General features: G+C 42.8%; 1 protein-coding gene across 1 annotated transcript in view; it reads right to left on the bottom strand.

Moving 5' to 3' along the window:
- Nucleotides 1-2,041: 2,041 nt before the first annotated feature.
- Nucleotides 2,042-13,350, bottom strand: part of GLTP (glycolipid transfer protein) — a 75,056-nt gene continuing 63,747 nt past the window's right edge. Inside the window, exons 3-5 of the mRNA XM_030219188.1 lie at nucleotides 9,440-9,573; nucleotides 5,541-5,691; nucleotides 2,042-3,910 (exon numbers count right to left, since the gene is read on the bottom strand). Coding sequence (XP_030075048.1) covers nucleotides 3,728-3,910; nucleotides 5,541-5,691; nucleotides 9,440-9,573 — 468 coding nt within the window. The 3' untranslated portion in view covers nucleotides 2,042-3,727. The remainder of the gene's footprint in view (nucleotides 3,911-5,540; nucleotides 5,692-9,439; nucleotides 9,574-13,350) is intronic.

Below are 13,350 nucleotides of genomic sequence, written 5' to 3'. Positions count from 1 at the left end.
TCATGACACTTTGTACAGACAGTGAATTGGTCAAGTTTAGTCTCATTGGCATGACTGGGCCTTGCTTTATAGGCTATTATAATTACATTAAGAGAACAAGGACCTTGAAGGCTACTAGAACAGCAACAGGTGACAAAAACAATGCATCCCAGCTAATTCCAAAGTAGAGTTGCTAACAGACTGTACAAATAATTACTTAAGCACGCAATTCTGGAATATACTACCACGCAACTTGAAAACAATCCACGAACTAACCAATTTCCGCAAACTACTGAAGACTCATCTCTTCGATAAAATTTACTGTAAGGAGCAATACACATGAAGTCCACACTCACTATTCCAGAAATACACCAATACATTCTTTTCTGAACTCTCATCCCCCGTAATCTCATCACACTTCAACCTTCACTCACAGAAAATGTTATACCGAATGTTCTTTTGCTAAGGTTCTATCACCCTACCAATTTCCCGTTGTCTCTTTCCATTGTTCCTTTCCTTGTCCTATTCCCTAACGACACCTTGACTTTGTCTCGCTTAACTTCTCACAATGTAATCCATAACTGATTGTAAATAATGGAAATGCAATTTGTTACAATGTATTGTAAGCCACACTGAGCCCGCAAATAGGTGGGAAAATGTGGGATACAAATGCAATAAAATAAATAAAAAAATATGTATATTAGGCATAAAACAGAATTGTGGTGCCTGTGCATTATCCATGTTTAGCCTCTTAATAATGCTTTTATTATTTTGTTTTTAATAGTATTTTGAGCCCATCACAGGGTGAAATGTGGCCAAGTCGGGCATCAGTTTACCCCTCAAGCTCTGCTTTATTAATAGACTCTACTTTGGACTTAAGCACCTGCTGTGGACCAATTGCCTTCTTGTTTCTTGGGGCTACTAGAACATAACACTTCTAGAAAAACAAACCATTCCTGCTCAATCACTGAGAGAGAAAGACTGAGGAAGGGGGGGGGGGGGTGCTTCAGTCTTCTTAGGCCTATGAAGACTCAAGGTGTGGGAGGTTTACATCAGCTCTAAAGGGCTTGGACCCAATCTTTCCTCATAAAACAGAGACGATCGTAGTGCAGAAATGAGGCAAAGCCTCCCATGGCACAAAACAAGGGGCGATAAGCACAAAATACTCTCTTCCATGACTTTTGGATGCGGATCTTGAGACTTTACATTCAGGCAGGATTAGAAATAGATTTGTGCAATTGAGGTTGTCTCTCACCTCTAGTAACCCTATTTCACAAAACCCACTTCCTCCTGCATTTCAAATCATTGAAAAGGTTTAACTCCTACAGCTTTTAACCACAGCAGAAGGGGAAGGAGGAAGGACCCTGTCCCTCTCAGTTTCAGTGATTTGAAATGTCCAGTGGCACTTTCCATTTAAAGTCTTTGGGTGGGGGGGCTGGTATGAGGAGGGGGTGCGAGACTTAGGCAACTTGAACAATTTCACCAGTTCTACATCACCCCCTGCTGAAAAGGCTGTAAAAGGTGGCAAGTAAGAATAGTTCTGTGGTTACAGCACCAGGCTGACAGCCTGGGACACCAGAGTTCAAGTCCTGCTGCTGCTCCTTGTTCTCTTAGGCAAGTCATTAACCCTCCACTGCCTCAGGTAAAAACTGAGGGTGTCTTTTACTACGGTGTGCTCACGTTTTTAGCGTGCGCTAAAATTGTGGGCACGTTAAACGTTAGATATGCCCATAGGAATGCACTGGCGTCTCTAACGTTTAGCGTGCCCACATTAGCGCACGCTAAAAATATGAGCGTGCCTTATTAAAAGAACCTCTTAGATCGTAAAGGCTTACACTGTGGAACCTCAACCACTGGGGAGGTCATGGCACTGGAAAGCATCAGATGGAGGCAATTTTGGCATTTGACTGCCCAAAGCTTGGAAACGGGAACATGAACACAGAAAAGAATACGAGAGGAGAAAAAAATTGCTATTGATCTTAAGCAGTCTACTGTGGTCTTATGCATAGGACATATGAATATACGTGATTGCTGAAACCCCAAAATTGACAGGAGACTCCAGTATAGTCATAAATAGAGCATTTTAATATTAATTATTTCTCATTAAAACATTCCCCCTCAGCCCTGTAGTTGTGCTAGCTGCTACTGTAAAGTAAGGCTGTCTACACCACAAAGCACAATTAAGGGCTCTAACTTTATGAAACAAAGACACTACATACAAATCCAAGTGTAATAGGTCTTACCCCACACTAAGACTATCCCTGAAAAAAGGGGTAATTGTAACACAAATGCAGCTTATGTACACTGGATTCTGTAATATTTAAAGTCACTTAAGGCAAAGAGAGGGCTGGTTAACATTAACATTCTGAACCAATAGGGTGGCTACTTTCATGCTTTGTTAATGGCCCCAAGTGCAAAGACATAAGCAGCCTCCATTTCAGAAAGGATGCAGAAGACTGGGTCAGGAAGACTCAAGCTTCACTAGTATTTACTGACATGGAGGCTGTTTTAAAACACAGGAGAAATGGATATGTATGCACCAAATGCAGGCAGCACGAACATCCTTTCTAGAAAAAAAAAAAAAAAAAAGACCAAACAAACGTTGAAAAATTCAGTGGGTTTGAAAAGCCACCACATACACATTTCTTTGCCATTTTAGAAAAACAAACGTAGTGTCTCAGCACTGTCACGGAGATTGGTTTCCTGTGCCAGTTTGGCGGTGACAAAAACTATAGGCACTATTAAGGGGAGTAAACCCCTCCCTCACCACCAATCCCTCCAGTGGAGTGCAGCTTAATAGCAGCTGTTACCAAATCCTCAACCTACTTGGTAGCAGGTGTAACTCCTGTTGATCTTTAAGCACACAGAGCATTTTAGCCCCCTTTTAAAATGGGGAATAAACTTTGAATGCCTTTGTCCCGCCCAGTCCACACCCTCTTGCATTTGCATGCATTTAAGTTTTGAGAAATACAGATCCCAGCTTTGTAAAATGGGACTTAAATGTTTATGCACAGTAACATTTAAGTGTTGGTTTATGTACATCTCAAACGTGAAGAGGGCTTGTAAAACGTTACAGTAGAAACGGAACACATACTGCTTAGTTGTACAGATGTCAAAAGCTTTCATTTTCTTTAACTTCTCCTGTCTTCTACAGGTTTTTTTTGTTTTTTTTTTAATTTTGTGACTTTTTGGGGGGAGGGGGCAATGTCACCAATAATGTGCCCTAATGATGGCATGACAAAAAAAAATACCCAAAGTCTTTTTTTGGGAGGAAGTGTTGGGTGGGGGGGGGGGGGGGGGGATCATGAAGGTTGGGTTAAAAATGGCATAGAAAATGTTACCAACATTAAAAATGCCCATGTCGTTCACCATCTCTACAGGCAGTCAGATCTATGTAAATACAGTGTACATTAAGAGTTCAGATGTCAACATGAATATCTAACTTTTCGGTAATAAAATGACTACTTAGTATAAAATAGAGCAAATTAAAAAGCATTTAGGGAGGCTATTTATCACTCTTAAAATGGGAAGACACATAAAAGGACCAAAGTCACTCAAGTATTAGACTATTGCTTTTGCATAGGCCAAGAGAAACTTGAGCACCATGCGTACACGTTGCAAAGTGAGGATGCTCCAGGCGGCGCTCGTAACCAGATCCGCCTCCATTCACAGTGATTAAGGTAGTTTATGGGGAAGCAAGATTAGACATACTGTCAGTATCATCGGTGAGAAAGTTCAGTGCAAAACGTTATGCTTTATAATCCAGCTCTGCATTCATCTTCGTGTACATTTCATAAATTGCGTCGATCGTGGCTGTGAAATTCAGTAAAAACTGCCGGATTTTTTCTAAGCATTCCTCCTCCTTCACGTTCTGTCCTTTGGAGAGCGCCTTTAGGAAGTCAACTTTGTAAGGAGCAACACAAACAGCAGCCTAATGGAAGTCAAAAATACAGACAGTTTCTTTAATAAATGCCAGAGCATGCTCAATTTTATTAAAACCAAGCATGCGCGGGAGGGAGGGGGGAGCAGGGCAGAAAGCGTGGCGGCAAATATATATATATATTTTTTATTTTTGTTACATTTGTACCCCGCACTTTTTTCCACTCATGGCAGGCTCAATGCGGCAGGCAATGGAGGGTTAAGTGACTTGCCCAGAGTCACAAGGAGCTGCCTGGGCCAGGAATCGAACTCAGTTCCTCAGTTCCCCAGGACCAAAGTCCACCACCCTAACCACTGGGCCGCTCCTCCACTGTTGCTACTATTTGAGATTCTACATGGAATGTTGCTATTCCACTAGCAACATTCCGTGTAGAAGTCGGCCCTTGCAGATCACCAATGTGGCCGCGCAGGCTTCTGCTTCTGCGAGTCTGACGTCCTGCACGTACGTGCAGGACGTCAGACTCACAGAAACAGAAGTCTGCGCAGCCTTCTACATGGAATGTTGCTAGTGGAATAGCAACATTCCATGTAGAATCTCCAATAGTATCTATTTTATTTTTGTTACATTTGTACCCTGCGCTTTCCCACTCATGGCAGGCTCAATGCGGCTTACATGGGGCAATGGAGGGTTAAGTGACTTGCCCAGAGTCACAAGGAGCTGCCTGTGCCTGAAGTGGGAATTGAACTCAGTTCCTCAGGACCAAAGTCCACCACCCTAACCACTAGGCCACTCCTCCACTCCAATATAACCACAGAAAAGCTTCTGCTGGCAGGGCTTGGGGACCCCTGCCAGCTAATCCAGCAGACTTTGTGGGCCCAAGCCCAAATTGAGAGAGGGGGGGGGGGGAGATGACGGCAGAGGCGGGGCCGATGACGGCGGAGGCAGGGGCGGGGGTGTCAGGGGCGGGGTTTGAGTTTGGGCGGGTTTTGGGCTGGATTTGGGCGCCTTTGGGTGGGAAAAAAATTTTCCACCTGGCAACCCTGCCTCCAGTCCCCCCCCCTCGCACCCCCCTAACACAAGTTCACGGGGGGGCTGGAGATCTGGTGGACCTCCAGTCCCCCGAACCCCCCCCCAAAAAAAATCCCTGGTGGCCCAGTGGGATGCGCAGCCACATTGGTGATCTTCAAGGGCCGACTTCTACATGGAATGTTGCTAGTGGAATAGTAACATTCCATGTAGAATCTCAAATAGTAGCAACAGTGGAGGAGTGGCCTAGTGGTTAGGGTGGTGGACTTTGGTCCTGAGGAACTGAGTTCTATTCCCACTTCAGGCACAGGCAGCTCCTTGTGACTCTGGGCAAGTCACTTAACCCTCCATTGCCCCACGTAAGCCGCATTGAGCCTGCCATGAGTGGGAAAGCGCGGGGTACAAATGTAACAAAAAAACAAAACATAGCACTATGATTATTCCGTACACCCAGCCTTAGGAAGGATATAGTCCCAATTCTGGCTTAGTAGAGAGAAAGTTAGCTTTCCTAACCCAGTCCCCAATGCACTAGATTTGGGATGAATAATTTTAATCAGCTTTAAAATAAAAAGCTCTGGCATTAAAATCGGCCTTCTCTCTGTCCTAGGGCTGCTTTGTAAAGAGAAGCAGGCAGACACAGCTTCTTTGAGCTTACACTGAACAGCTTCTGCACCATCCAGCCGTGGTATTTCTTTAGTGCGATTTCATACGCTTTGGTCGCATTGACTTTGATTGAATTTGGGTTCTGTTCATCTCTCTCGCCATCTGCAATGCTCTGTAGCAAAACTTGAATAAACTTCAAACCTCTGTGAAAGAAAAAAGTGCTACTTAAGCAGTGTTAAATGTACAAAGGGCTCCTTTCCTGAAAAAGGCACACTGGGTTAACTAAAAAGGGTTTGACTGCTCTAACTTGATCTATGCCATGGCCCCAGAACTCCGATGCCTAGCAAAGTGATTTATAGAGGAGATGGACTCTAGTGAACTATTAAAATGTGAAATGTTACTCAAGAGGCAGGGAAGAACTGGCAAATCTGGTTTGGAGAAGACGAACTGCAGAAAGGTTCAATTTCTATTTCTACTGGGGTTCCCCACTCTGCCATTTGGGAGCTTTCCTCAATTTAAAGGCTGGTGAAAACATTGAGCAATGCCAGAATAATGACCAAACTCTTGAATCCGTTGAAAGACTACCACAATGGACAGCGATTTCTTCTTTAATTTGGTCTACCAGTTTCCTCCTGTTTTTCCCTTCCATCTTGAATCAGAATCAAGGTTGCGATCCAGCATGAGAAACCTTCATTTACAGCTGCCTGGAGATTCTCCCCTATGTTAATATCTGTCTTTACCCACTCTAGTGGGTCTTCAGCAGGGGTCATGAACTTACTCCACCCTTGGCCAACCCAGAAGATGTAGGACTCAACCCTGCTCCCTTTAGAGACCTGGGCCAGCCCAGGAAGATTTTAACAATATCTACAGCTTGATATATTTTTGTTCTCATAGGTTCAGAGGTTGACGTTAAACCCATTAGACCCTGCACTTAATTGTGTAATTCTCTAGGAGAAAAAAAAGCTCTCAAAACTGGAAAAAGGACACCAATGAAAAATATTCCAGTACACACCTGGGACAACGTATCAAATAAGTGGTAGTAATTACAAACATCTGCACCACAAATATTTAACCCCGCAAAAATCTACAGACATGAGACTAGACAGATGCAAAACTGAAGGAGGATCTTTTATGCTGCAACACAATGCAATGACTTTGATCTGAAATTTGGAAGCATGCAGAGACATAAGGAAAATGAAAGAGACATTAGGAGAGCAAAGTTTCATGCTTATCCACTCCTACCCTAGCTGAGATAATATTTAACCATCTCTCTGACCTCAAGTGCAACTTTCTTCAAATCAATCACCTTACTTTCTAATTCATCTATATGTTACAACTTTGCCTTACCCCTCACTACCAATTATAATGTTCTATTACGTATTGTGTAGTCATTGCAAGTAGTATACCATGCCATATTTTGTATTGTTGTTGTTCGAATATTTTTACTGCTCTAATTGCCTACTGGTCATGTTTGATCTATTCTTACTGTACACCGCCTTGAGTGAATTCCTTGAAAAAGGCAGGAAATAAATCCTAATAAATAAAGTTACTATTTTCATACACAGCAAAAAACAAGGTTCTACTACTATTACTACTAATCATTTTTATAGCGTTACTAGACTTATGCAGCGCTGTACACATCATATGCAGGTACTTTCTTAGTGGGCTCACAATCTAAGTTCTTATATCTGGGGCAATGGAGGGTTAAGTGACTTGCCCAAGGTCACAAGGAGCTGGTCCTTTATGTGAAAACACTTAAGCCATGTCTATGGAAGGTGAAAATGTACAGTGGTGGAAATAAGTATTTGATCCCTTGCTGATTTTGTAAGTTTGCCCACTGACAAAGACATGAGCAGCCCATAATTGAAGGGTAGGTTATTGGTAACAGTGAGAGATAGCACATCACAAATTAAATCCGGAAAATCACATTGTGGAAAGTATATGAATTTATTTGCATTCTGCAGAGGGAAATAAGTATTTGATCCCCCACCAACCAGTAAGAGATCTGGCCCCTACAGACCAGGTAGATGCTCCAAATCAACTCGTTACCTGCATGACAGACAGCTGTCGGCAATGGTCACCTGTATGAAAGACACCTGTCCACAGACTAAGTGAATCAGTCAGACTCTAACCTCTACAAAATGGCCAAGAGCAAGGAGCTGTCTAAGGATGTCAGGGACAAGATCATACACCTGCACAAGGCTGGAATGGGCTACAAAACCATCAGTAAGACGCTGGGCGAGAAGGAGACAACTGTTGGTGCCATAGTAAGAAAATGGAAGAAGTACAAAATGACTGTCAATCGACAAAGATCTGGGGCTCCACGCAAAATCTCACCTCGTGGGGTATCCTTGATCATGAGGAAGGTTAGAAATCAGCCTACAACTACAAGGGGGGAACTTGTCAATGATCTCAAGGCAGCTGGGACCGCTGTCACCACGAAAACCATTGGTAACACATTACGACATAACGGATTGCAATCCTGCAGTGCCCGCAAGGTCCCCCTGCTCCGGAAGGCACATGTGACGGCCCGTCTGAAGTTTGCCAGTGAACACCTGGATGATGCCGAGAGTGATTGGGAGAAGGTGCTGTGGTCAGATGAGACAAAAATTGAGCTCTTTGGCATGAACTCAACTCGCCGTGTTTGGAGGAAGAGAAATGCTGCCTATGACCCAAAGAACACCGTCCCCACTGTCAAGCATGGAGGTGGAAATGTTATGTTTTGGGGGTGTTTCTCTGCTAAGGGCACAGGACTACTTCACCGCATCAATGGGAGAATGGATGGGGCCATGTACCGTACAATTCTGAGTGACAACCTCCTTCCCTCCGCCAGGGCCTTAAAAATGGGTCGTGGCTGGGTCTTCCAGCACGACAATGACCCAAAACATACAGCCAAGGCAACAAAGGAGTGGCTCAGGAAGAAGCACATTAGGGTCATGGAGTGGCCTAGCCAGTCACCAGACCTTAATCCCATTGAAAACTTATGGAGGGAGCTGAAGCTGCGAGTTGCCAAGCGACAGCCCAGAACTCTTAATGATTTAGAGATGATCTGCAAAGAGGAGTGGACCAAAATTCCTCCTGACATGTGTGCAAACCTCATCATCAACTACAGAAGACGTCTGACCGCTGTGCTTGCCAACAAGGGTTTTGCCACCAAGTATTAGGTCTTGTTTGCCAGAGGGATTAAATACTTATTTCCCTCTGCAGAATGCAAATAAATTCATATACTTTCCACAATGTGATTTTCCGGATTTAATTTGTGATGTGCTATCTCTCACTGTTACCAATAACCTACCCTTCAATTATGGGCTGCTCATGTCTTTGTCAGTGGGCAAACTTACAAAATCAGCAAGGGATCAAATACTTATTTCCACCACTGTATCCACCTAAATGGTGTGTAAATTAAACTATTCTGTAAAACACGAGCCTTAATTGTGGGAGAGCCCAGGCCCCGAACACGTGAACGCCGCCTGCATTTGCACGCTGAGATTATAGAAAACTGTTTAGCGCCTAACATGCACGTGCATAAGTGCCAGAATTCTATAATCTCAGAGTGCAAATAACATGCACAGGTAAGCGCTCAGTGTTCTCATGAGCCTTTTTTCACTTCAGAACATAAGCCTAAAGAGTTACATTGAAAACAAATTAAGGCCTAGATTTAGTGAAGTGTGCTACCAATTTTCACGGTCCCTTTTGTGGCACAGAGCACCTCTTAACACAGTAGCGCTACTACATCAAGCTTGAAGTTATCCCAGTTAAGATGTTTTGACTATGTAAGCAGATTGCAGTAGATCCGAAGTAATTTGGAACAGCACCAAATGTCCATGTGTCCTTGCACATCCATGCTCATCTACCGGGTACCAAGAGCTTGACGTCCACCTAGAACAACACTAGAGAATACAGAAGCCACCAGCAACAGGGTTCATCGTATGCCGGAGGATTAAGACTCACCTTTTTAACCACATCAGAGCCAGGGTTCCTCCTACTTTTGGCCACTGTGACGCGTGCATTTCCTTCTCACCTTCCAAAATCTGCTGTAGTGTTTTAAACTTTGTAGGATTTGTATCATAAACCGCTCTGATTTTCTGATAAGAGAAAAACAATTTTTTTTTGTCATTTAAAAACATTTTCTATCCAAGACAATTTTACAAAGATCAAACAGCATCATAGTGCCTCGGTCTTGGACCATATGAGAGTTGTGTGTGGATGGGGAATGTAATTTCCTTTAACTTCCATATGCTCCCCTTATTTTCCCTCCCTCTCCTCATCACCTCTTTCTACACAATGATCCACTTTCCTCCCATACCGCATTAAATAAGGAGCATGGTCCTAACATCCAATACTATAAAGTGGGACAAACGGCCAGTTTAACCATTGGGCAGATTATACGGTCACTAAAATACATAGGACCGACAACCTGTGCTAGAACCTTCATATATTTAAGGAGCAATTCTATAGAGTGTCTTATCCTCCGCCTGGACCGATATGCTCATATCACCCCTCTCCTCAAGTCACTTCACTGGCTCCCGATCAGATACCGCATACAGTTCAAGCTTCTCTTATTAACCTACAAATGCACCCAATCTGCAGCCCCTCATTACCTCTCTACCCTCATCTCCCCTTACGCTCCTACCCATAACCTCCGCTCACAGGACAAATCCCTCCTGTCAGTACCCTTCTCCACCACCGCCAACTCCAGGCTCCGCCCTTTCTGCCTCGCCTCACCCCATGCTTGGAATAAACTCCCTGAGCCCATACGCCAGGCCCCCTCCCTGCCCATCTTCAAATCCTTGCTCAAAGCCCACCTCTTCAATGTCGCTTTCGGCACCTAACCATTGTACCTCTATCCAGGAAATCTAGACTGCCCCCAATTTGATTGACTGCACTTTTTTGTCCTTTAGATTGTAAGCTCCTTCGAGCAGGGACTGTCCTCTGTGTTAAATTGTACAGCGCTGCGTAACCCCGGTAGCGCTTTATAAATGTTAACTAGTAGAGTGTCAGCAAAACGAGAAGCTCTTCTGATCCGAAAATAGTGTAGACTGCAGAAAAACAAAACTCCTACAGTTCTCACAGAAACACCTTTATTAACAAGAGTACCTGACAGGATCCACATTTTGCCCACTATTTTATTTTTATGTTAATTTATATACCGTATCTTATTGCATCTGCAAAACAGAACGGTTTACATATATATAAAAAAATTGGTATATACAAATAAACAGACATAGGAATTCCATTCATGACAGGAAAGCACAGCAATCAAGATAAACTACATAATAAATCAATACAAGTTAAAAATCTAATATCCAGTTAAGCTATCCCATTTTTCTTTGTCTTTTTGACCTTATCTCATTATGCTAAGTTCTGTTCTACGTAGCTTATAAAGAGAAAGGTTTTCAGAAGTTTTCGGTAATGGAGATAAGATTTCTCTAATCTGATCTCCTTTGGAAGGCTATTCCAAAGGGAGGGTGACAGGTAGAAAAAAGCCGATCTCCGTGTAGATTCCCACCTAGCCTTAGTAAGAGGGGGAATGACTAACCTATTATCTGTTAGGGATCTGAGAGTTCGCATAGCGGTGTAGGGGATTGTTAAATTCGACAAGTAGCTAGGGTTTAATGTGTGAAAGACTTTGTGTGTCAGGACAAGAGCCTTAAACTTTATTCTTGCTTCGACCGGGAGCCAGTGCAGATGATGCAATAAAGGTGTTGCTCGATCATCCCTCCGGGCCCTACAGATCATACGTGCTGCTGTATTTTGAATTCTTTGTAATCGCTTTAAGTTTGCTTGAGTAATCCCAGCATATACAATGTTACAGTAGTCTAAACGTGAAGTAATATATGCCGATGTCAGCGTTTTGAGAGAGTCCTTACTTATTGAATTTCTGACTGACCGAAGCCGTCTCAGATGAAAGAAAGATTTTTTCACTACATCGGATACTTGTTCCTCAAAGGTCAATGCGGAATCAATAATGACCCCGAGATATCTAAAAGACTTAACTATTGGAATATTCTGACCAAATAGCACAGGTACCACAGAGGGATATGTGCCTTGCCCTACTATCCAAGATGTAGTAGTCTTATCCGGGTTCAGTACCAGCTGATGTGTTGTCAACCAGTCTGCTACTTTATCCAAGCATATTTGAATGGGTGTAAGATCTATGTTCGATGGTCTAACATAATGGATAAGCAGAAAATCATCTGCATATGAGTAAAAACTGATACCCATTGTTTGAATGAGGAGCGCCAGGGGACTGATGTATAAGTTGAACAGTAGTGGAGATAAGACCGAGCCCTGAGGAACTCCACATGATAAGTTGTAGGATGTAGAACAGGATTGCTGCTGAACTACTTTAAATGAACGATTCGTTAGGAAGGATATAAACCATTTCATAGTTGTCCCTGAAATACCAATCTCACTCAATCTATCAATGAGTAAGTTGTGATTGATTAGGTCGAAGGCCGCAGACAAATCTAATTAAACTACCAGGGCAATATAACCGAGTTCTAATTTTGCATGGATTTCACTTAACAGTGAAGTCAGAATAGTCTCTGTACTGTGACCTTTCCTGAAACCCGATTGTCTGGGATGTAACAAATTTTTTGAATCTACATAAGTTTGCCTCAGGGGTAAAACTAAAATGACATTTAAAAAATTATAAATATAATTCTAAATACATAAACAAATGCACACTAAAAAAAAAAAACAATGGAGAAATTAGGTCTTACCTGATCATTTTCTTTCCATTAGTCCAGAACCTGTGGGACAGTTTTCTATCAACCAGCAGGTGGAGCTAGAGAACTGAAAACTGAGCTCTCTTAGCATCCAGTCTAGCTCCTCAGTATTTATGTAGGCAAGCAGTAAGGACAATAAAACAAAACAATCTTGAAACTCCTCACTATCCTAACACTAACCAGATGAACAAACATTTGTGGACCTCATCTCTGGACAACTTGTAGAGAACCAAAGATATACAGAAGCACCATGCAAGCTGATAGGTCGTTACTTGACCCACTACTTCGCACTGACTAAACATCTCAGAAACCTCGGCCGGGCCTCTGGAACAGCGGGAAGGACTAATGGAAAGAAAATCATTCTAATTTTGGCCTCAGTAGCATTGTCACATCAAGTTAATGACAGAAAATTTGACTGCCTTTTTAAAGACGTCAACATGGCATTGCTTCTAGAGCCAAACTCCTGGTTGCTTTTCCCTCAGAACTGGAAAAAGGTTATGGTTTTGAAGAAATATTTTAAAAGGAAAGATGTCTTGTTTTGTGAAGGGAAGATTCAGGTCATTAGGTGCTACAGTTTTCTTAAAGTTTCCTTCAAAGTGTTTAATTACTTTGTTGGATGCAAAATGTTTTCTTTGAGCCAGAGCAGTTGGAGAGACTGATATTAGATAGGAAGAATAAATATTATTATCATAAGTGGGTTAATAGTTTAGGACCTCCTAGCTGATTTTTTTTTTTTTAAGTCTTAGTCTTGGCTTCTTTAGAAGGTATTATTTCTTTTATTATTCCTCTTCTCCAATGGATGTGGATGTGGTTATTTTTCCCCTATTACGTAGCTTCCCACTATTCCAGAACCTATGGGATGTTCAAAACCAGTCCCTAAAGTGGATGTGTCCTCCTTCTGCTGCCCTGAGAACCGAGGCCCAAAACGGGCTTCCAAGTGCACCACAACATCCACCCTGTAGTGCTTGGCAAAGGTATAGAACCACCCAGTGGTGTGCTGGAGCAGGCTCTCGAGAGCCGTTTGTTAAGTTTTTAAGAATTTTGGGAGCTGGTTCTCCATGGCTACTTTAATAAACGGATCCCAAAATGTGGGCTTGGGCCCCCTCCTGAATTCTCTTTTATTTTGCTGGC

Source organism: Microcaecilia unicolor, chromosome 11, assembly GCF_901765095.1.
Source record: "Microcaecilia unicolor chromosome 11, aMicUni1.1, whole genome shotgun sequence".
In the NCBI taxonomy this organism is placed as follows: Eukaryota; Metazoa; Chordata; class Amphibia; order Gymnophiona; family Siphonopidae; genus Microcaecilia; species Microcaecilia unicolor.
Note: the sequence above shows the minus strand (reverse complement) of the source record. Positions and strands in the feature narration are given on the sequence as shown.